Source organism: Papilio xuthus, unplaced genomic scaffold (assembly GCF_000836235.2).
Source record: "Papilio xuthus unplaced genomic scaffold, Pxut_1.1 DF827680.1, whole genome shotgun sequence".
In the NCBI taxonomy this organism is placed as follows: Eukaryota; Metazoa; Arthropoda; class Insecta; order Lepidoptera; family Papilionidae; genus Papilio; species Papilio xuthus.
The window spans coordinates 3,121,869-3,146,211 of NW_013530969.1; the positions used below are offsets into that span (position 1 = coordinate 3,121,869).

Consider the following 24,343-nt stretch of genomic DNA (forward strand, 5'->3'; position numbering starts at 1 on the left):
TTATATTACTAAGATAGTCAGATAGTTTTTTTCACAAGTTTGACATCTAATCAAGAGTCAATTTTCAAAAGTAAATGACAATACTGAGGAAATTTCCCCCAACAAGTCACCGGAGGCATTTTTTGCCTCACTTCTGCTCCAGATAAATCTGTAGGTTACATATCTATGGTTCGAGTTTCCACTGCCGACTGTAACAACGATGCCATAACTTGCAGACATTCTTATATAATTATCTTAAACAACGATAGAAAGATCATTACAAATAAAAATGTATAATTTTAAATTTATCATATTGTTTGGAATCAGCTGATCATAACTCATTTAGTCCTACTTTAGTATGATTCCAGTATCGTAAGTTTTAAAAACATTGTCGTCTCTGCTGTTCCAAAAAAGAACGAGAGGGATAATGATATATTTTTATACAAGTCTCAACGACGGCGTTTTGTTTGTAACAATGTACTAAATACTTTGCTAAGGCATCCCTCTCGATCAAGGTCCATACTTTAATTATGCTAAATTTAAGTGAGGATCGTCACTTTACAAACTAGCGGATTAGTGCAGCAGTTGTTTTGGCTGCTTGGAGGGCGAAGCTCCCGGCAGCCGGCCCTCGCCCGCGCGCTTTACGCCCGTCGACTTTGTGTCTGAAACAAATATTAATATCATCCTCAGCTCACTATACGTCCCCACTGAGGGGCTCGGAGCCTACCCTATTTTAGGGGTGACTAGACCATAATCAACCACGCTGGCCAAGTGCGGGTTGATTGACTTCGCACAGATCTTTAAATTTCTTCGCAGATATATGCAGGTTGCATCACGATGTTTTCCTTCACCGTAAGAACATCGGATAAATGTACATATGCAAATCGAAAAACACATCGGTACATGGCGGGATTCGAACCCGCGACCTGCAGATTACAAGTAACTCGTATGGCGAGTCTGATACTGATAGTGTTAACACAAAACCGAATAAAGTCGATAGTTAAAAGAAAGTATAGTCGTTTTCAGATATATTTCAAGTAGCGGATAAATATTAAAAAAAAATCTAAATTCAGGCAAACTTGAATTAAATGATATATAGCTTGACCAAGAATATATAAACTTTCACCATATTGCAGAACTAATGCAGTGGTCCCCAGGCCAGAATATTTATATTCTTGATTAGTCTATATAGTAAAGTATTGTAGATCAACTTGAAAGAAGAAAACATTGAAGGCTGAGATGAAAGTAATTATTATGGATTACCTTGTAGCCACCTGACTTGTGTGGCGGGACCGTATCCCTTCTCGTTGCGCGCCGCGATGCGGAAAATGATAGCTGGCTTTGTTGAGGAGTCTACGTGAGCCGAGCTCAGCGAAGCTACAGGCACCACGCAGGTGTTCGCTTTCCCGCAGTACACGCGCACAAACGCCAGCTGCGACTTTGCCGCCTCCTGCATACATACATTCATTAACTTATTTCCAGCGATTCAGGCAGTCTATTTTTTCCAAGCTTTATTCCAAAATTTTCGGCAAAATAACTGATAGAGAAATATTATAGCCACCATGAATTAGATGTACAATTTGACGTTCCTCTATCTACATAATTTAAACCTCCAATTGAAACAAGACATACAAACAAGTCTAGTATTATTAATAGTTAATTTAAATGACCTTGGGCTGGGTGTTGGAGCGCACGGCGAGGTACACGGAGTACTCGAAGATGCCTTCAGCAGCGACCTGCGGCGGCTCCCAGGAGAGGTGCGCGCCCTCCGGTGACTTGGAGATCTTGATGGCGGACGGCGCGCCCGGGAAACCAGGCAGGCACGTCTTGAATGCTGACTCCTGTAACAAATATAATTAATATGTTGGATTGAAATGGAATAATAAATATTCTAAAAGCACTTCAATGGAAATACCATAATTATTTTTTATTTATTATATTAAAAATGATTTATATTAGAATTAGTTTGTCCTGGGTAATCTCCGGAACAGATGGACCGATTTTGACGGGACTTGGACTGAAAGATAGCTAATGCACGCGGGCATGTTATATGTTCTTTTTTAATTTGTGCTCAGTTACTAATAATGATTATTATCGAGTGACCTCGCTGTACTCTCCGCGGCCGCAGGAGTTGATGGCGGCGATGCGGAACTTGTAGGCGGTGCCGTGCTCCAGCGGTGTGGTGGGCAGCCCGCCCAGCTCCGGCAGGTTGTCCAGCGACAGGTTCGACAAATCCACGTTAGGATCCGATATATAATTTTGCACCTACAAACATACATTAGTCATCCTTCAAAATGATAAGACCGAGAAGAATCAGACAGTTTTTATGTAATGCTTACCGTAAATGTAGTGCCTTTGACAATGCCAACAGTATACCAGGCATCTTCGTCGTTCTTCTGTTTAGGTTCCTCTGGCTCAGCCTGGACAAATAATAAGACTGTTTTAGTATTTCTCCTCAGATTTAAAATATTAGAACATAACACAGTTATATCAAATAACCAAAAAATCTCGCCAGATTAGTAAAATAGTTGCCGAATCAGAAAAAAGGTAGATCAATGTGGCTATCTTTAATTTTTTTTTACACTAGCGCACAACACCAGTCTGTCCATGACCTTGGCGCATGCAACTGTGCTAAAATATAAACAGCTAAATTGTGATAATAATCTGGTTTCTTACGAACAGTATATTTTACTTTAATTTTATAGAAAAATGTTGGTTTCTGCTAGTAATCTCTTTAGTTAGCTACCACATATGTGTTTACTGGTTACCTGATCGTGCTGGTGGTGTAACGCAGCGGAGGCGAGGGTGGCGAGGGCGTGTGCGGCATCAGTGGGCGGCAGCGGAGGCGCAGCGCCCGCCACAGAGCTGCTCACCGCACCCTCGCCCTCCCCGCCCGCACCACCCTCCCCGCTCACCGCAGCCTCCGCATCTTCCGCCCCCTCTGCACTCTCCGCGCCCTCCGCAGACGACGACACGCCCGCACTGCTCTCCTCGCCTACACAACATTACATCTTACTTCTTTATAAAGTTTATATATTCCTTAATAATACAAGTATGACGTAAAATAGCATTATCCAATAGATATTATCTGCAATGTTATAAGAAAAAGTATGATCACGCCTTAAATACTAATTAAGAGCTATAAAATATATAAAGAAACATAATAAAATAATTGTATCAGACTAATTTTCATGTTCCAAATATCTAGAAAAACAAGCTATCATTTTGAAATATTTCTTAATTTTCTAAATCTTTACTTAAAATATTTCACAAAGATCTTATATTTCACAAAAATCTTCTCTGAAAAAAAAAACAATAAAAAAGTATTGTATCAAGTTACCTTGTAATATATTGTGTGAGAGCAGGGCAGCACCATTAGCGGTCATAGTGAGCATGGGCATGGACTCGCTGACCGAGGGCATTGTGTCCGCAGCACCCTCCATCTCTGACGTGTCCGCATCGCTGAAACTTCACATCACTTTCAATAACTAAAGGAACATACATATTCAAATGTCTTTGTGAAAGTTAATAGCCAGAAGTTAAAAAAATTTACTATTTCCTAACATATTGTAAATAATCATACTCATTAGGGGGCTGGGTTTGCGGCAGTATAGAGAATGAGTGCAGTGTGGCGGGTCCATTTGCAGTTGATGTGATCAGAGCCGCTTCAATTTGCCCACTGCTGGTTATATCTGCACCCCCTTCTGCTGTACTTGAACTGTAACAAAGGATGCAGAGTTTCCTTCAGCAAAAATAATAGTTAACAATTGATGATTACCTTTAGATCTTAAACAAAGCTTGATAAGTTATTTAGTAGCTCAAATATAGATATTTATGAATGAATTGTATGAACTGTACATGTTAGGAAAAAATTTTAAACTGTTGAAATATATATTCCAATGTTTGCTGAAACTAGACTGTCAGAGTTTAGCAATTTTCTAATTATTTTGCACTATTTACAAAAAACATCTTTATTAAGGTAATCTGATAAATACAATACATGTAATCCAGTTAATAATTCTAGGTCTACCTGATGCCTGTGCTAAGCACTTCCTGCGCAGCACTGCTAATGTCATTAACATCATCACTACTGGCCACCCCTTCACCTCCGCCCATATCTTCATCCATTGTACTGGACTCTTCTGCAAGAAAATAAAACTACTTATTGTCAAAGCCTTGTATTGAACTAGTAACTAACAAGAGCATTAACTAACAAAATATCAACTAATGAGCATTGGTAGCTCAGGGGTTAAGCACTTGACTTACATTCCGCAAGTCTTGGCATGTACAAATGTGCTTTTACATTTGTACATTTGCACAATTGTACATTTATCCAACATTCTTATGGTGAAGGAAAACATTGTGATGCAACCTGCACATATCAGCAAAGAAAATGTGCACATGGGTACATATATCATAGTGGGCTGTTGATAATAGCAAAGAACCATAGGTCTTTCAAAACATTTGTATAAAAAGCAATAAGTTATCTATATTTTTAAACTCTCTTTTATTATTGTAAATAATAGTTATGGATAAGGGAAAAAATATTATGACAATATTTTATTATTTAAACAAAATGCAAGAACTGTTTATCATACCATCCTGCATTATAGGTGCTCCATCCCCTTCTATAGGCATTGCAGAACTTATTGATTGGTCTGGTGACTCCTCTTGTGCAGCATCAGCCCCCTCAGTCTCATCTAAACCGGCCTCTTTCAATATTGGATCCAATGGATTTTCATCTTGTGGGGAATTATCTTCAGTTGCTACCTGTTGACAATTTAATGGTTGATGAGTAAATAGCAGAGAATATCATCATTTAAAATATTAATATACATTATTTTCATTACTAAATCCTAAGATTTCATTACAATATATGACATAATATTATTATACTAACTGGTGTAGACAAACAATTGTCACCAATGTAGGCAGACTCATCTCCCATATGCCCTGGGGTTGTATCATCTATATCCATTTCATCTTCGGCTTCAGCTTGACCTGCTGCAAACAAACGAGAAAATGCTGATTAGGAACATTATTCTGTATGCTTTCACATATGTTTTATAATGTTAATATCTTGTTATCCTTTGATAAATTATAGGTAAAGCAAGCATATGCACGTGTTATTCTTTACCTTGCTCAGACAAATGCTCTTCTCCATCAGCTTGTTGTAATCCAGGCTCGACATCCAAAACATCACTACTGCTTGTTGGGGCTCCATTTGCTGCTATGTTGTTAATCAGAAATATTTTGTATTGGTAAATAAGAATTAAAGTAAAAACCAACAGAACGCCGCTATAAATGCAAAATAAATGTTTGTCTGAGAACTAATAAAAAGTAAATTTTCTAATGAAATCCAATATGAAATCTCACTTCACACCTGTTTCTTCCACAGAAACTGCTTCCGAATCATTAGCCGGTATGTTATTATCAGAAGTTTCCGCTATTTCAGGTAAGTTTTCTTCCAACGGGGACATTTCCGCGCCATCGGGTATTTCAGCGTGAAGAGCGGAATCAGATTCCATTTTGGATATATTTCAGTAGGCGTCGAGTATAAAGCACAAAAAATGATTGAATTTTACTTATGAAACTAAGCAATAAAGTATAACATTATCCTTAAAAACCGAAAATTCAACAATTATTTGACAAATTATTAAAACACGCCATAAACAACACTGTCAAGCCATTTTGGCGTCATTACTTGACTACAGATTAAAATGCCACAGATTATTATAAATTATATTTTGGCTTTGGTGTTCGTAAAGTACGTAATTCTGAAATATAAAAACCCATTGATACAATTAAAAACCCTATTGATTTTTTTGAACTACTTTATTTGTTTAAATCGAAATGGGAGTTAAGCCTGCTGCAAATAAAAACTTTAATCTTAATAATATAGAAAACATGTTTTTAAACATGACCAACACAACTAGACATTTTCCTATTTTGACAAAAGTTATAAAGTCAATGTCAGATGTCAGTGACAGAAAGATCATCTGTGAAAATGGGATTAATAAATAATATGACAAAAATAAAGTAGAAATTATTTGAATTCTTTGTTATTTATATCTAAATATTTGTCTTACACATATTTACAATATTCAATAATTGTTCTAAATACTGTCGTATGAAATTAGTAAAATGAGTGATAAAAGTAATGAGAAACCTGGTGAAGGTTTAAGATCTTTAAGGTCTACAACAGCCTTTCGTGTTATCAATTTTGAGTTGTATGCAAAGCCTGTAAGTTTATTACATATTCCAAAACATGACAAATAAATAAATCTATTCAGATATTAATTTAATGATGTTTGTTTCAGAATATTGTTATAATGGGCTTGGGTATCACATGTTTCGGTCTAGCTCTTGGTTATATTGCCTATATGAGACAAAAGTACGAATCCATGGGCTACTACTCAGCGGTCGACAAAGATGGCAAAGAAGTATTTGAAAAGAAGAAATCTAAATGGGATTAGTCCTAATGTACAAATTGTTATAGTTATATTTAGTGTAAAGAATTTAGAAATTAAACCCATAATTAATATCACATAATTTTATCTAGTATAGAGAATACTTTAATAATTTACAAAACATTTATTTGCACTTGACTCTTGCCTTAAGCAAGTATAAACAAACCCATCTTTAATTTTTTGTACAATTTTTAAACAGAAAGTACAAACACAAAAACAAATACAAAGATCTTTTGATGTCAGATGTTTATTAATTTAAGCCAAAGAAAACTATGGACAGTTTTATCAAAACTGAAAAACTTATGGATTGATCCTTTGTTTTCCAACGGCTATTCCCAGATACGGTATTATATGCTCTTTGAATACCATCGCAGAGTTAAAATACAGGTCTTTAGGACTTTATTTCCTAACAAGCTGCCCGTGACCACGTCCACGAGGAATTAAAAAACCAAACTAGTAGCCTATGTATTCTTCCAGAATATGATCTACATCTAAGCCAAATTTCATTGATAAAGCCGTTCAAGGGATATCTTGTATTATTAGGTAAGACAGTGACAAACAATAGCCAGTATCTATTATTGGAAAAAAAATTGCTTTGACCTCAAATATGATATTCAATTTCATAGTTGTTCTGTATATGTTATCTGCGGTCTGTTGTCCATTTGACAATATGAGTTTGACATGTGTCAAATGTTTGAATTTAATCACGTCACTTCCACAAATTAAACTTAATTTGTTATTGTATGTATAATGTATCTTAGAGTGTTATTTACATACTCGTTTGATAAGTCAGCGTACTTTAAAGTTATATAAAATTAGAATACTTTAAGAAGGAAACAGTTTTTTATTAAAATACCTATCATGTTTTCTGCCTTAAAGAAACTAACGAGAAGTAACGATGATCGCTGTGCAGCTCCTATGCCGATGTCTTCTTCTTTACAAAAGAAATTCTCCAGAGGAGTCCATTTTAATAGTAAATCCTTGATATTAGCATTTTTCTTTATATGTGTACACATTTAGAAATAAACTTCTAAGATAATATTCCTTAAATTTTTAGTGAAAATTTTAATAAAAGGGGACCGAAACGTCGGAAAATCATGTCTTCTGCAAAGATTACAAGGAGGACCATTTACTGAGGAATATGTTCCCACTGAACAAATTCAAGTGGCACCAATTCATTGGACATATAAAAATACAGATTACATTGTGAAAGTAAGTTTATAAAAGGCAATGAACCTTTAAAAAATATGTATGGCTTTTATTGCGGATATTTTATTACATAATATAAGAAATATAAGATTATTGTATCTTCTATATATTCTTGCTTTAAAAATATTGTTTTTGAACATGATACAAATTAGAAATTTAATGGTAATTTTTAAAAGAATCAACATTTTCCATGCCACTAATTTTTTTTGGTATAAAAATATTTTAAATATTCTTGTAGGTAGAAGTGTGGGAAGTAGTTGATAAGGGTCGAGCTAAAAAGAAACCACCATTAGGATTAAAGCTGGAGAACCAAGCAGCACCAACAACACAAGATGAAGAATATGAGACTCCTGTACTTGATGCCACATTCCTGGATGTTTATAAGAATGCCAGTGGTGTTATATTGATGTTGGATATAACTAAACCATGGTATGAATAAAAAAAGATATTAGCTTTTTGACTGAAGCTTTTAAACATTTTAAAAACTTTCTGAATAGTCTATGCACTATTCCCGATAGTAATCAATCTTTGTGCTAAATTTCATCCACATCCATGTAGCTATTTTGATGTTACCTGCAAAAAAAACTATCCATTCATCTAAACTTTTGATTTATATGTATTAGTAAGAAGCAAGATAGGGACAATATACAACAGTAACACAATGTAACTTATAAATAATACAATACTGGTTTAAAACAGTATTATTACAACTGATAATTATTAGATCCTTTGATGGTGCATATGGTTTTTACTGTGCATGCCTTTTTATAAAAAAATAACAAACTAATTATGGATTTACAAGAAATACAATAACAAAAGTTGTTAATAACTAGGAGATATTTCAGGACATTTGAATATGTAGTTAAGGAGTTGTCAAGGGTGCCTGCAGACCTGCCCGTTGTGGTGTTGGGCAACCACTGTGACATGCAGCATCACCGACAAGTACATCCTCACCATATAGATCAAGCTTTACATCATGCTAAACTAACAAGGTGTGTAAACAAGTTTTATGTTAAAGTGGTAAATGTGTAAGCGGCTGCCTGAATTCACCAAAAAAGCAAAGCAACCGCTGACCATAGATATCTGCTATTGCAGATGCTTTGTCTATGGTATTTTTGTTAGATAATCATTGTGTATAGATTATGTACACTTTTGTAAATTTTAAATAATTTATTTTGCAGAACAGCACCAGTGCGATATGCAGAGTCATCTATGAGGAATGGTTTTGGATTAAGATTGTTGCACAAGTTTTTAAGTGTACCATTCTTAAGGTTACAGAAAACTAGCTTATTAGAACAGTTGCAGAGAAATCAAAGGGACATGGAGGATGTTGAAAAGGAACTTGATGAATTCCAAGTATGTAAATTATTATTTTCATATTTTTAAATTTATGTTAGTCTAAAATTATTTTTCTTTGTAGAATTCGGACGAGGCGCACTATAACACATTTTTAGATCGCCTTGCGAATAAACGTCGGCAAAGCAGTGAAAAGGTTGAGCCGCGTGTGATAAATGACAGATCGCCGAGCATTGTTTTAGGAGCAGGAAAACCAATAGTACCTCCTAATGTCAATCCACTTGTAAGTATATTTGTAATAAATTAAAAAAAATCCTTTAATAACCTTATAACATGTGTATCTAATCTGATTATTAATGTATCTGTCAGTTAGCGCAATCGCTGAATCCAAAAGGAATAAAAGCGTGCCATAGTGTACCAGATAACACCCAGACTAATCAGTCGCAGTATGTAAGCCCAGATTTGTTGAAACATAAGCAACCTGTTAGTATGGAAATGACACCCTCAAGGCAATCACAACAAGACAGGTTAGTATTTATCATAATGGTTAGGCCATAAACATGCTCGATTGTATATAGAGATAGATTAATGGATTGTGTTTTTTTTTGTGTATCATGATTTTCTCCTATATCTTTAGTGGTCCGGGAACACCGTCTGCTACCAATGCATCTGCATCTTCAGGAGCATTAGATGAGTTCTATGCAGGCACATTAGATAGCAGTTTCCTGGAGGACTTGACTCCATTGTCGAATTCTAATCAAGAGGTTACATATGACAGTGACAGGTATGTTTGATATTTATTTACTTTTTTTAAGACTACCGACATCTCATTCTTCATGCCACTTTATGTAGGGGCTGGTGCCTTAGGCTTACGTCTTTCTAAATCAATCTATAATTTGTCACTCTCGTCTTAATTATGTCAAATTTTATTAATCTACTTTATTGTAGAAAAGTTAATTTCTTTTAGCACCCTGTGTACTATGTACTATGGAACTTTTCAGCCAGATATGTCTAGTTGGTATAAGTTAATAATAATTAATTTCATGAGTGCAGAATTTAAAAAAAAGTAACCTATAAAATGCATTTTTAAATAAATTTTTAATAACAGTGATGATGGGGCAGCAATAAATCCAAAAGTGACAATTGAGGAAGATGATTTAGACATAGACAATATTCCATCAACAAATAAAGTTGCAGAATCCAGATTGAGCATAGATTATACTTCGAGAAAGGAAGAGGTTGATAGTCTGGATAAAATGTTTATGAAACAAACAGCAATAAATACAGATGACATAGAAGAAAACACAATGACATTGAGTACTGGAGATCCTGAATTGCATTTATCATTGAACAACGATTTTCCTATTTGGGCCGGTGACTCTAGTGTTAGAAGATCACCGGAAGGTAAAGATTATTTAATATCAGCTATCGCCCACGACTCCATCCTCACGGAATTAAAAAAAACTTAATTAGTAACCTAAGTGTTCTCTCAGATTGTGTTCTACATCAATGCCAAATTTCAGTAAGATCCATGCATCCATTCTGAAGATACCTACAAACATCCATCCATACTTCCATCTAAACATTCGCATTTATAATATTAGCAAGATTTAATCCCTTTTCTTATCAATTCAGACGCGTTGATTAGAAATGTAGAATTAAAGTATTGAGAAAGTACTACATTTGATAACTATTTGTAGTATTTAAATAATAAAATAATATATTTCAGGTGGAGAAGATCCTGATGTTTCAAAAGAGGCAGATTCTAAGGTGATATATATTTTTTAAATTTCATCTATTATTTTATGGCATTACTGAAAAGAGTATTTATAGATCAATTTTTATCAAATATAGGAGATAATATTATATTGCCTGTTATAATTGCAGGTAGAAAAGAAACACAAAAAGAAGAAATCGAAAGACAAAGACAAAACTGATAGTAGTGAAAAATCGGAACGTAAAGAGAAAAAACATAAACATAAGAAAAGCAAGAGTGAGAAACGTAATTCAAATCCACAACAAGATTTATTAGCTCCTACAGTAACAGCTGACTTTGATTATGAAGATTACGATAGCATTTAATACTAGTAATCCACACCGGCGTCGCTCGAGTGGGTAAACAAAATGTAGCCTTGCTTCCTAGACCTGATGAGTACCATATGAGTTTATTCGAAATGTTTTCTCTTTAAATTAGTATAGACAAGCTAGATTTAGTAAAAATACTAATTTTATAGCTTTGTAATTTTGTACGCGATTCGCCATATTTAATTAATTAAGTACATGTTAATGATTTTTCTTAATATGCTACTTAACATTTATTACTTAATGCTTTTATAAATTAAGAATGAATGAAAAAATATGAGATTGTAGCTGATATTAAAAAGATCTGATGAAATGTTTCCAAATGGATTTAAAAAGTATTTTATGAAGCCAGTATTTTTATTAAGAAACCATACATCTCTATAAAATAAATCTTATGCAAGAACTTCTACAACATCGAAAATGTAGTGTTTTAAATAAGTTAAATTGTATAAAATCATATCCTCTTGCCATATTCTATTCGTGCAGTTGTTAATTGAGCGTAGCATATTTATTTAAAATAACATAATTCACGCACGTAATCAGAGGGGTAGACAGAGTACATGGACCTTCATTTGGTTCGGTTCTACCACCTCCTCTCGCTTCTTCATCTTCCTTATGAATCTGATATTTATTTTTTGCTTAACCAGACATTTTTGGGTGTAAAGTTAAAATCAAATATTTGAATATATAAAAATAGGTTAATTGAACTATCAACGATAAAAAGGTTTTGAAAGTGTTCGCTAACTTCATATCGTATGTATTGAGTATTTCAAAATATATTTTGTATTTTTGTACGAATATTATATGAGAAATAACATAATACACTGTAGAATCGATTGTTTAATATGATGATAAAATAACGAATGATCTCTCAAAATTAGAATTTTGTATGTCATTAATATTCGGAATATACTTGAAAATTATAAATGGCTTTATTCCATTAGGTTTAAAATTGCTAAGGAATGTTTTTTTTTGTATTTACTTTATTTAGCGAGAACAAAATTTAAAAGGCACATCTACGCTGATGTTTAGAACACAGCAAATCAGCATTAATAAATAATAGTTTGATATCGAATGAAATATTTATGATTCTGAAATATGTAAACAGTATTCCGAGAATTTGAATTAAAGCTGAATAAATTTGCCTTGTGTATTCATACGATTGTCGTCAGGGCTTCCAAGAAATAACTGTAAACATTATTCTCAACTGCTCACCATATGCATCGGAATAACGTAATTGTAATGTGTTTTGTGAATGTCTTATACATAACAGATATATAACCTATAGATACTTAATCCGAAGGACTAAAGTGGGGGAGAAAAAAGGCCTCAGGAACTTTTTGTTAGGGTCAATTCAGTGTTGTCATTTACAAAATTACATTTCAGAAATCGATTCTCAATTAATTATTCGACTTTTATAAAATATTCCATCTGTAGTCTATAGGTTGTATATCTATAGTTTTATCGCTCAGAATACTTTGTTGAAGTGATTTAAAATTTTATAATGTTGAATGTGTTTATATTTTGTAAATTTTTAATGCAGCGTTATATATCAGCCTTGTGTGTTGGCTATACAATGTATGTTTAAATGTCATATGTGATTTTAAAAATAAATTGGCTTGTTATCATTACGTCTTAAATCTTTTTTCTGCTTTTGCGGATTCAATCCTTTAAGAACTATTTTTTTTATTTTACTACATTGAATTCCACTGCGATTTTTTAAACGTGAACTCAGCAAGTCAGCGGCAGGGGGCGTGTTAACACATTTACAGCTCTTTGAATTTTACAGACTTTCGTAGGTGACTTACTTAATTCAACCTGGTGTTCTGTTGCCAACTTATTCTGTAAAATATAAGGCTGAGGATTGATTTCTGTAGTAACAAATGTAACAACTATCTAAGAATTCATGACCACTATCAAAATACTAGCACAAGTTAAAGTAAATAAGAAAAGTAATTTGTTTTATACATGAGGGATGGGGGCAAGGTTTCCGGAAGTCAGGTTGTAAACTGATGAAGATGGGACAGAATGTTTTTAACGTAAGAAGTTTAATAAATATATTACATTCTATTCAAAAATGTAAATATACAACCACATCGATATTTTATTGGTTAGATTATAAAAATTGGACCACTTGCAAGAAGTCCACGCATTAGTGTAACAATATTACAAACAAAAATCTCTACATAACAGAACTTACACATATTAGTCAACTTTATTTTATACAAACTATGGTACACGATTAATTAACATTAATATTTACCTAAATTTATATTTTATACATTCTATGTATAGTAGATAATTTCTTCATTTTGTAATAAGTTAATAAAACTATAAAATATTCTCTTCAGTTAAACATTAGGCATTTCATAAGGCTAATGTAGGTATTGGAAACAATATTTGGTGGTTTTATGTGTGTCTTTAGAACAACGCGCGAAGTACTCAATTAACAAAATATAAGTTTATACAAAGCACTTTGTACTTGACTTCTATCATTTATATTTTAATCATCAGAATTTGGAATACGTTTAAAATGTTTCGCGGACTTACTATAACAACATAAAAAATAATAAACCTAACGAAGTATAACTTCCTAGTCATTTGGCTGACAGTATAGACAAGGTACAAAACGAACAAAATGATAAAATGCCGTCAAATTATAATACAGTTATCACACTTTCAACTAACATCGCTTTAATGCAAAATGTACTTAATAATATCTCCGAGAAGGCTTCGTAGCGCTACTTCGTGGAAGGACTAAGTAGAAAGTCGAACACTAGTTGAAACAAAAATTGAGAACGTGTAAATATTATCAACAGAATTGTGACGAAAGCTTGGTGCTTTGCGGTCGGTCCACTGACTGACTTGCGCCTGCGCCGCGATAACAATTAATACCTTAAAAACTCACAGAGCTCAAGTTATCGTCACCACTCCGATGATGGTAATCAACTGAGAATCTTTTTCTACTTAATATAATTAGTAGCTGCTAAAGGTAGCCCAGATTAATCTAATAATTATGAGCTACACTAATGCATCGTCAACAATTTCATTATATATTGTTTATAATATCAAAAGCTTTCTAGCAATGTATCAATAAAATATTTAAATCCGAAAACCACATTATGCATTGGTGATATACATATATATATATATTTGAAACAATATATCTATTCAAAAGGAATGTTTAAAATTGAAGAATGAATCAGTTAATAATATACATATTCTGTCAAATAGTGAACAATATTTAATACATATTTCATTTAATAACCGACACAACAAATTTCAACATGTAGACGACATGCGGCGACGCACCGCAGTTGACGGCGCGGTCGTCGATAGGAACACACGAGGTGGCTCTTGTTGCACTGCGACTGACTCCTTGCTGAACACTGCGCGCTACGATTGCACGACCACGGGACCACGGGACCACGCGACCACGCGATTACGCTACCAACGAACACGGAAAACTAAAACCCCATCGTGTTTTCCTACATTCGGGCGTTAAAACAATATCGACTATAACCACATCAGTAACACTCTTTATCTTATTTCATCAAAAAATTTACCTAATTATTTTAATAATTGTATTGTATCTCTCATCGACAATGAGCTGCAAAATAATTTGAATGCATTTCTAGCGTTATCATTAAATATATCATCTAGATAATCTTATGTACAATCTAAAGATAATTAATTGTTCAAATCTATTTTGTAATTACAACGCGTCAGAGTGCGGCGGGCGGCGGCTCGCGTCGTCAACGCGACGACGACTCGGGCCAGGCGCGTCAGCACATTCGAGAGGTGGAGCGGGCGGGGCGGGAGCGGAGGTGGGGGCGGGGGCGCGGGTCGTCAGTCGACGCGCGACGCCTCCGCGTAGCTGTCGTCGAGGTAGCTCTGCAGCATGTGCGGCTGCCCCATGTGCGTGCCCAGCTCGTAGCCCCCGCCCTGCCCCGCCCCCGCGCTCCCCGCCTGCTCGTAGCTGTGCGACTGGCGCGGCGGCTCCACGCGGAACTCGCCCAGCGTCCACGGTTCGCTGGGCTCGTGCGGCCGCCGCATAGTGTCGAAGGCCGCCAGCTCGGGCCACGCCGGCGCGTGTTGCTGCTGCTGCTGGGGCGGCGGCGTGTGCAACGCTCCCGACATGCTGTCGACGCGCGCCATCGGCTGCTCCGCGGGGAAGGAGGATCCGCTCCACACCAGCGACTCGATGCAGCTCGTCGCCGTGTTGTTCACCTGACCGAAGCCCCACGAGTTGGGAACTTCGGGCGGTTGGATATTCTGGACCATTTCCGACATCTTGGACACTGATCTTCCGAACATGTCCTGCGTTCTTCCACCGATATGAGACCTGGCCGCGTGCCCGCCGTCCGGGCTCGGCAGGTGGCATTCGGGCCGCATCATCGGGCTGTACTTGCCCACGCCGGGACTCTTCTTGTTGCTGTACACGCCCTCGACGCTGGGCCTCGGGGAGTAGGGGCTGTGATGTAACCTATCCTGTCTCGACATGGGGCTGTACTGTCCGGGCGTCTTGCAGTTGTTCCGGAAGGCGTCGCTCTTGACGCCGAGCCCGGGATCGGGGCTGGTGTGCGTCGACGGATGGGGGGAGAAGGGTGTGTGCTGCTTGGGCATGGGACTGTAGTTGCCGGTGTTCCAGGCGCCCGATTTTTGATGGTCCGGTTTGACCATTTGACTGGTATCCGGGCTCGGCTGCGCTGAGTAGGGGCTGGGCTGCGAGGAGTAGGGGCTGGGCTGAGTGGAGTAGGGACTCGGCTGCGTCGAGTAGGGGCTGGGTTGCGCGGGGCTCGGCTGCGCGGAGTATGGGCTCCTCTGCGACGAGAACTGAGCATCCTGCCGGGTCATCGGGCTGTACCCGCCGGAATAATTCCAACTGTTGGGGTTTTTAATATCCGGCTTTAAGTTATGAGTTTCGGGGCTAGGTTTGTTCTCTAGAGAAGTGGTGGGACTACATTGTTCGACGATTTTGCTATGTTTTAACTTACTCGTGTTGTGATTCTCTAACCTGTTCAGTGGACTGGCTTCGGATTTATGAGAGGGTGTGGACTTGAACTGTCCCAAATTCCAGGAATTGCTGCTTTTTATAGAGTCTAGATGCACATCGGGGCTATTTGGGACTTGACTATCGGGTTTTCGGACGGGACTGAAATGTGGACTCCCGTGGTCCATTTTGATAGATTCCGACCTCGGGGTAGAAGAAGAATCCGGTTTCGATTGAGCAAGTGGACTCGACAAACTTGAAGTGGGCGTTCTAGATTTTTTGTTATCTAATAATGAAGTGATAGTTTCTGAAACATCTCTCGACGATTCGACCGATCCCTTAATATTTATGGAAGATAGCGATCTCTGATCCTGAGCGTTGACGCTCGAGTTGGACACACTTTTGGGTTCCTGGAAAACGCAGGAGGAAGACTTATCCGAAGATTTCTGTTCAGCTTTGGCACCACTACTTTCAGATATGTTACTCTTTGGAGATGCTTTGACAGTGACACCGGATTTCGAATCGGTCACTTTTTTTGTTGCGGTTTCTGTATCTTCATCTTCATCGGAATCCTCTTTCTTAGCTTTGTTCGGGTCTAAGCTGTCCTTGAGGTCTTGCAGTTCCTTGCCGGTGTAAAGACGCTTCATGCCGCGCGGCAAGGCGCGACAAGAGCTGAGATTGAGGGACTCCAGATGTCGACATTTTATCAAAACTTTCTTGACTTGTTCCAAAAATACTGCCGATCCACATAAATTGAGTATTCTGGAATAACAATACGATTAAACATTTATGCTATTTTATCAAATTTTCTCAATAACATATCTTGTTAGCATTAAAATAAAAATAAGATATTGCAAATGGTATTTGGTTTGTTGTCGTCAACATACCTGAGCTTGCTGTGGGGGGAGTCGGTGAGCGCGGAGACTGCGTCGTTGAGGACGCGCGCGGCCGACGCCCAGGATAAGTCCAGCTCGAGCAGGCTGTGCGACCACTTCTCGCAGATCAGCTCCAAGCACGCGCTGCTCTGCCGCGTCACGTTGCAGCCTGACACATTAATGTTTACAAATAAATCATTGTCAAGTTATGCTATACGCAAGAAAGAAGTACCTCGGTAATTTGAATATGCGGTATTAGATAGTGATATAACTCTTTTCAAATATCTTGGCTGATCAAGACTATCCGCGCGCTGCGCAGTGACCTTCTGATGCATCCCGCTATACCTTATTGTGTGTTCTGCGCAACTACTCATGCGATGTAAAAGCCGGCTAGGTATTTGATAACCATTATACCTCCTAGGAAGAGATGCTGCAGGTCCCAGGCGGGCACGCGCACGAGTCCGGAGTCAGTGAGGCGCTGCAGACCGCGCAGGTCGAGCAGGCGCAGGCGGGTGGCGCCGCGCACCAGCCGCGCCAGAGCCTCGTCCCCCAGCCGGTACTGGCCGACACATGCGCGCTCCACCTCCGCCTCGCCCGCGATCGACAGCTCCTCCAGGCACGTCCACCCCTCCACCTCCATCTGAACGACACGCACATAAAATTGATGGCGTCACTCAAACAAAACTTTTAATCAGAGCACAGATTGTTTACTACTGTTTGTGGCAGTTGGATTCAGTGACGTCATAGTACATGGAGCTGACCTGCTGCGAGGTGGTGGCGGCGGCAAGCACCAGCTGTGAGTTAGCGGCGCGGAAGACGCGCATCTTGGGGCAGCCCTTTTGCAGCGCCTCCAGCGGCACAGAGGCGGGGTGCGTCGTCGCCATCGCACCAGATATGTCGAGCAGCTCCAGGTTGGGACAGTGCGCCTACAAATACACCTTTTTGTTATATTTAAATTATGTGAAATTCCTTAAAATAAAATATTATCTATTATCTGTCCACAAAGCCGAGTTTGTTTTGATTTTGCCCTGAATTTGGCAAGAAGGTAGGTGATGCCCGTAGGCATATTATATGCTATTTTTTTTCTACGCTGACGAAATCGCAGGCAACCGCTAGTAGTATATAAAATTGGTGAGAACTAACAGCAACGGAGGTGAGTATCTGCGGCAGCGCGGTGAACTTGTTGTTGGCGAGGGTGAGGTGAGTGAGCCGGTGACCGAAGCTCTCCGCCAGGCGCGCCACCGACGCGGCCGACAGGCAGGTGCTCGACCCGCCCGTCTCAGACTGCAGAAAACAACATAATACATTAAAAATTGCGTATATCATAAGATGGCAAATGAGCAAACAGCCACGGGAATAAGTCGCAATAGCGAAGCGAGCACTGCCTATGGACGACGAAGAGGATGCAAAAAAAATTACATGTTCCATTCCTATTCTTACCCTCCCCAGAAAAAATCACTTCCCCTATCCTTATAAGTAAAAGGCACTCCTCCACACTCCTTTGCCCACAGGAAGAGAATTAAAACTACGCTTCTTTCGCGAACAGACTGTACGCGGAATGTCTTCTACATGACGTCTGTTTCTGTGTGGTCGTGGTATAGCACGTGCCGAGGCGGCCAATTCTTGAAACAAATGTTTGTCGGAGTCTACCACTGTTATATAATTTATAAAAGATCTCAAATACTTCTCTTCACAATATCTTTACTATATTAAATACATTTGTCTATTGTCTGTTCGTGTGTTTACCGTGAGCGAGAGATCGAGCCGCTGCAGACTGGGTAAGCCCTGCACGAGGTCGTAGAGCTGGTCTGGTGTGATGCGGCTCCAGCCCGCCACGCTCAGGTCTACCAACCCAGGGCAGTAGTCCGCAACACACGCTAGCACCCATGTTATATTGCACACCTTCCAATGAGCTAAAAGTACAACGAATATTACAATAACATCAATTAAAAGTAAGGGAAAAGTTATGTTTTTATAGAGTTGAAAGGAATCGGAGTTCTTAGTGCGATTGTACGGTTTCAGTACCTGATGTTTCAACGCAATATCCCGGGAATATCGTTTCTAAACTTTTTTATTAGGATAAAGGTTAAAATAAATCTTTTTTCTTCTTTTAGTTTGTTGTGTGTATTTAATCAATAAAGTGTTCATGACACTAAAGCAAGTTTATATTAGTTCAGTTAAACATCGCATTTAGTATTACGATGTTTGTTTTCACAAATAAAATGAACACCACTGAAAAATTTAAATACAAAAAACTGAATTGAGAAATACAAAAGTGGACATACCAATATTTAATGTATGACATAGAGACAGTCGATTTTCGAGGAGCCACACCAGTTTGTAATCTGTTTTGCATTTTTCACTAGTGTATTGCGCAAGATCTGCATTCCTCCACAACTCTGGTCTACAGCTGACGGTGTTCCACAATTTACATACGCGGCTCAACCTAAAGGGAAAAACCTTGGTTAAACACAAAAAAAAAACCATTCCATTATTCTCATTTAATTAATACCGAGTTATTTTTACCTGATAATAGTAGGTATAGAACCTTGACTGGCCACAGCATAATCGAATATTTTGAATAAAATCTCTTCAGGCATGGAAGCCCACGGGCTCTGAGGTCCCGTTTCTTTACTCTTACTATCTTCTCCACTAACTCTACTTTTCTCAGTCTTTTCACTTTTACCTGAAAGAAATAAATGTTTCAAACACAAACATCGTGGTAATTATGAACAGTTAAAATTTTCATTTAAAATGAGCTTTACGCAACTTTCAAACTAAGCACGGAAGATGTAGATACTAAATTGGTATCCACTTCATTAAAGATAACTAATCCCAAATATCACTTTTTGCTATATATTAGGCGCAAAATTGGAAAGTCATCGTGTGCGTGTATAATTTAAAAAGGCCAAAAATAATTGATTTATCTCATTTTATGTAAAAAAAATCTAATATTAGTTACAACTATTTCATTTTTATTTGGAACAGACTATGAGACGAACAGTTTATTTTTTACAAAGTTAGTGCATGTTATTAATTGAAAAAAATACAAATCAATCTGATTTTTGTTTAAAATTAAATGTCCAAGATTTATTTTCATGATATTTTCGTTAAAGATGTTTGCATTATATTGTATGAAGTATGTAAATGTATCTTACTTTTATTATTGTTAAGTTTGCGCGTGCGGGTTCGTTGTCGGGGCCGGGGTGGGGCGGGCTGTCTCTGCTGGCGTGTTTGGCGAGGCTGACGCGGCTTAGGCGCAGCTAGGCTCATCGCAGCCGCGGTGTCGCCGCGCGAAGGATCGTACTCCTCGCCGGAGCTCTCGCTAACCTCGGGTGTTGCATTTCTTTTCTTTTTAGACTTCCTCTGACCTATGTCGGCAACTGATATCGGTGTTATAGGAGGTACCTGGAAATTATTATAATAAAATATATATTTTATACATAAAAAAGCTTTTTTTAGGTTTATTAGGAATGAAAGCTAGTTGCCCAAATACTAAGCCCTAAGAAATACATTTGTACAAAAACTTTTAACCAGGAAAGCCTTTTCTTAAAGAACTCACAAGACATATTGTAGGGAAACAGGGTTAGAACATTACTCTTTTGCAGTATTTTAATCTGTGTCTGGGATTTAATTTGATAAGTACCACAAGTGTACCATTATTAGTGTCAAAGCAATGCAACCATTTCCACTGTTAAGACACTTGCGTTAAAGCATGTTATCATCCCTCTCATTCTATAATAAAACAGTGAATATGTCTCAAAAAAAATATAGATGTTTATGCATTAATAATTAATTGTAAGATTTAGTTTATAAGTTACTCATTTTGGAAATCTTTTATATAAATACATACAAACATCGACATTTAAATATTCTTGTTTTATGCACAACCAAACTTCTTACTTATAGATAAATAAATACTCAAGGATGTTATTAATATGGGCATTGCTAATCTGACCAATATTCATATGAAATGTATATATTTTCAACAAAATACCATATCATTAGCGTAAGGCAAATGTGATAAGAACATGATAATAACAACTCAACATCACATTGTGATAAAAAGTTAATATTATGATTCTTCCACTACTGTTTACAAATAATGTAAAATATTGTTTTTGAATTCAAAGGTGTTACTTGATAAAAAATTTAGTGAATTAAACTGAAATGAGTGGAAAATACCGATAATATTTTTCAATAAGAACTAAGTTAAGTAAATATAGTAAGTCTTACTAATATAAAAGTAAATGTTAAGATGGATGGATGTTGGAAAGAATCTCCAGAATGACAGTGGATCTCAAAAAAACTTGGTATTAAGTTTTTTTTCATTCCACACAGATGAAGTCGCGGGCAATAGCTAGTTATTAATAAAGGTAAAAGGAACTAAGTCATTAAAAGAAAATTATAAGTTATATTAGAATTGAAAATGTAAAAAACCCTTATGGACTGTGATATATCACCATATGTTCGTTTTAACTATGATTACATGATGATCTATTAACATCATATATAACATCAATCAATCCAATTGGATCAAAAATGATTGGGAAACATTACTGTGCCTACATTATCATCTTTCTATGTAATTGATTCAATATTTAATAGAATTATAACTTATATCAAATTGACATGAATACTTGTGTTAAAAGTAATTTTAAAATCATCCTGTATAAAAGTTTGCATGGAAAATCTTTCATTATAAAAATCACTTTCCATTTGATCCGTGAAATAATTCAGTCTGCTTATGTGAGGTTTTTGGTAAATTCGTATCTCAAAAGTATAGTGTAAAAGAAACACAGTATAGAAGAAATGTGTGCATGGCCAAGAAATTCATACTACCAATAACATAGTCAATAGTATACTTATTTACATAATATACTCAGTTGTAAAATTTATTATTTTCACTTGCTAAATGCAAATTGAATAACTTCTTTATCATATTCAGTTAACAAACATAACAACTCAATCACAAGACAAAATTGTGTTATGTAGTGAAAGTAAGCTTTTATATAGTTGTTAAAATGTCAGAAATCTAAAAACTTGTTATATTAGGATTGAACTTAATACACAATATTGAAGAACCTGTACTTATTAGAAGATATTAGAATAACTAGAAGAAAGAATATTAGAAAATAAGATATTTCAATAACTGTTAAACATGGTATAGAACCCACATATTCACATTATTCTGGGTCAGTCAGGTAATCTGTATATTATTAATTTCTTTTTATAACCTACCATCATCTTGTTTCACTTTTCATCTCTAATTACTTGTGATAAAACTATTCTAATGTAAACATAAACAAAACATTTCTAATTAATTGGTTATTGGTGTGATAAACAACATCCAATTTAGATTATCTTCAAATCAAAACTTTATATAGATTTTCTATAGTTTGTATTTTGGTTTTTCTTATAAAAATTTACTTTAACCTTATAGGAAGACAGGTTATAACATATAATATTTAAATTAAGTTGAAGAATATCAAATTAGTCCCACAATTAGAAAGTTTAAAGAGCCACTACTATGATGTTTAATATTATTTAATTTAAAATACCAAACATTTATATCAGTATTCATTTATTAGCTTGTTTCCCATATAAATCATTTTACATAGAACTAAAAAACATTTATAAAATAATGCACCACCAGCTGATGAATCTCATGTTTGAAGCAACCAAAGAAATAGTAGATAGGAAAATTCTTTATTCCAATTATAGCTTTAGTTTCCCTTTTAATTAGGCGACATGATTCATTTTGCCCTACCAAAATCCATCCAGTAGTACATAGGACAAACATAGAATAATTGCATTTTATTGATATAAAAGATAGAATGTTATTAAACAGTATTCAAATAAATGTGTATTTATTCTGACACTGATGTTTTCAATATAATGATAAGTAGATGGATCAATATAAATATACATACCGACTCGTGGAGATTAGTTTTCCTGATCTTGAGCTTTATGTTAGTATTGGTATCCACTATCTGGCTCTGATATGTGGTTGTGTACTCATATTTCTTAGATTTTTTCTTGCTGCGTGAACTACAAATGCCTATCATGGAACGTGGCTTCCCACTACACGGCACCACTACATGAGTCCTCTTCTTAGAAGATTCTTTTGATTTACTTTTTTTTGTTGATAATTGACTAAGTTCATGACTGTACGGTTTACCACTTTGTCGTATATTTAAAATAGGTAACTTAACACTGTACTCGAGGTCCTCATCCTCTGAACTTTCACTTTCATTTGACTCATCTTCATCATCTTCCGCATCATTTTGACACTCACTGCTACTGACTAAATACAAGTTTTTGCCACCTTTCACTTGAGGGGTCACTATACTGTTTGATTTTGCAGTCCTTTCGTGGTATTCACGAAGGGACCTCTTCTTCCTTTTCTTCTGTGAAGAAAGGCAACCGTTGACAGGCGAGTGCTCTGCATCACGCCTTGAGTGCTGCTTGTGCTTTCTGTGGCGAGTACGGATAGGAGAAGGCAGGGCTCCGTTGTGTACTTGCATTTTTTGATTGGCAATGTCGTCGATGCTCTGCTCGAAATCAGTTTCGAGTTTGACGCAAGAGACGTCTTCGAGTCCCTCTTGCAACATTTCGTCACTGGAAAGGACAGGTGATATTTTTCCCAGACGCTCGTCGGGGAAGAGGTCCTTGCGGACAGAGAGTCTCATCGCAGGCTCCACGCTCGCGGACTCATAGCCGCCGTTGACGGGACTCGAGCGACTCGACATGCCGCCCGCCGCCCTCACGTACCACTTCTACAAACCGCTCACCTGTCCGCCGCGAGGTAAACAATCAGTTTGACACATCACATTTTCACTTTTGATGCTGAGATTCACTGAACACAGAGTGATAATACAGTTACGTCTGATTCCCGATAAATGACGTGTAAAACATTATTACGTTTTTCGATTAGCTTGTCTTGAGACAGTCCAAAGCATCTTTTTTCTTTACGTATTCGCATTTTAGGTCATCCATGTTCATGTAACGTTGTGATTGCGAAAAACAAAGTACAGAACATTTTCGCGGACACTTGCACTTGTACTATAGCTTTACACTAAACTAAGGCATTATTTTCGAGACTAAATGAAATCCTGATTATTTTCGTCGACTATGAGTTGATGAAAACTGTTGACCTTGTTAAAAGCTTATTAGGTTTCAAATTTTAGTCAACAGATGCAGACATTGTCACAAAGGTTGTTCTTGGGTTGTACACGGCTTGAGAGGGTAACATTGATAAGACATTTATTTGCACGATTATTTATTTACTTTCATTTAAGAGATTTTAAAAAATTTTAAAAGTATAGAACTTTTTGGTTAATTCCACAAAACAGCGAGTAAGCGTTTTATCTCCAATTACAACGAGTTATTTAGATATTTCGACTTATTTTTCTGAGTTTAAGCAACCATCAAGGAGA

General features: G+C 36.7%; 4 protein-coding genes across 4 annotated transcripts; 2 read left to right on the forward strand and 2 right to left on the reverse strand.

Annotated features, from left to right (window-relative positions):
* Window positions 1-442: 442 nt before the first annotated feature.
* On the reverse strand, window positions 443-5,669 carry LOC106117427 (host cell factor). The gene is made up of 13 exons (XM_013311736.1): window positions 5,363-5,669; window positions 5,117-5,209; window positions 4,880-4,980; window positions 4,578-4,749; window positions 4,010-4,121; window positions 3,563-3,697; window positions 3,320-3,447; window positions 2,748-2,974; window positions 2,319-2,399; window positions 2,083-2,244; window positions 1,650-1,820; window positions 1,243-1,429; window positions 443-641 (listed from the first exon to the last, which is right to left on the reverse strand). Exons 1-13 carry the CDS (start codon window positions 5,505-5,507, stop codon window positions 553-555), a joined length of 1,803 nt encoding a protein of 600 aa, XP_013167190.1. The 5' UTR covers window positions 5,508-5,669; the 3' UTR covers window positions 443-552.
* A 320-nt stretch (window positions 5,670-5,989) lies between these two features.
* LOC106117386 (small integral membrane protein 8) lies at window positions 5,990-7,140 on the forward strand. Its single transcript, XM_013311674.1, has 2 exons — window positions 5,990-6,222; window positions 6,300-7,140. The coding sequence occupies exons 1-2, from the start codon at window positions 6,124-6,126 to the stop codon at window positions 6,453-6,455; spliced, it is 255 nt and encodes an 84-aa protein (XP_013167128.1). The 5' UTR covers window positions 5,990-6,123; the 3' UTR covers window positions 6,456-7,140.
* A 152-nt stretch (window positions 7,141-7,292) lies between these two features.
* Window positions 7,293-12,656, forward strand: LOC106117385 (rab-like protein 6). The gene is made up of 11 exons (XM_013311673.1): window positions 7,293-7,422; window positions 7,507-7,661; window positions 7,897-8,087; window positions 8,504-8,650; window positions 8,840-9,014; window positions 9,079-9,237; window positions 9,324-9,481; window positions 9,592-9,738; window positions 10,063-10,358; window positions 10,684-10,724; window positions 10,842-12,656. Exons 1-11 carry the CDS (start codon window positions 7,311-7,313, stop codon window positions 11,034-11,036), a joined length of 1,776 nt encoding a protein of 591 aa, XP_013167127.1. The 5' UTR covers window positions 7,293-7,310; the 3' UTR covers window positions 11,037-12,656.
* A 656-nt stretch (window positions 12,657-13,312) lies between these two features.
* On the reverse strand, window positions 13,313-24,343 carry Fbl6 (F-box and leucine-rich repeat protein 6). Its single transcript, XM_013311474.1, has 10 exons — window positions 22,838-24,343; window positions 20,063-20,312; window positions 19,431-19,590; window positions 19,190-19,350; window positions 18,651-18,817; window positions 18,048-18,188; window positions 17,666-17,830; window positions 17,319-17,544; window positions 16,917-17,073; window positions 13,313-16,791 (listed from the first exon to the last, which is right to left on the reverse strand). Exons 1-10 carry the CDS (start codon window positions 23,654-23,656, stop codon window positions 14,886-14,888), a joined length of 4,152 nt encoding a protein of 1,383 aa, XP_013166928.1. The 5' UTR covers window positions 23,657-24,343; the 3' UTR covers window positions 13,313-14,885.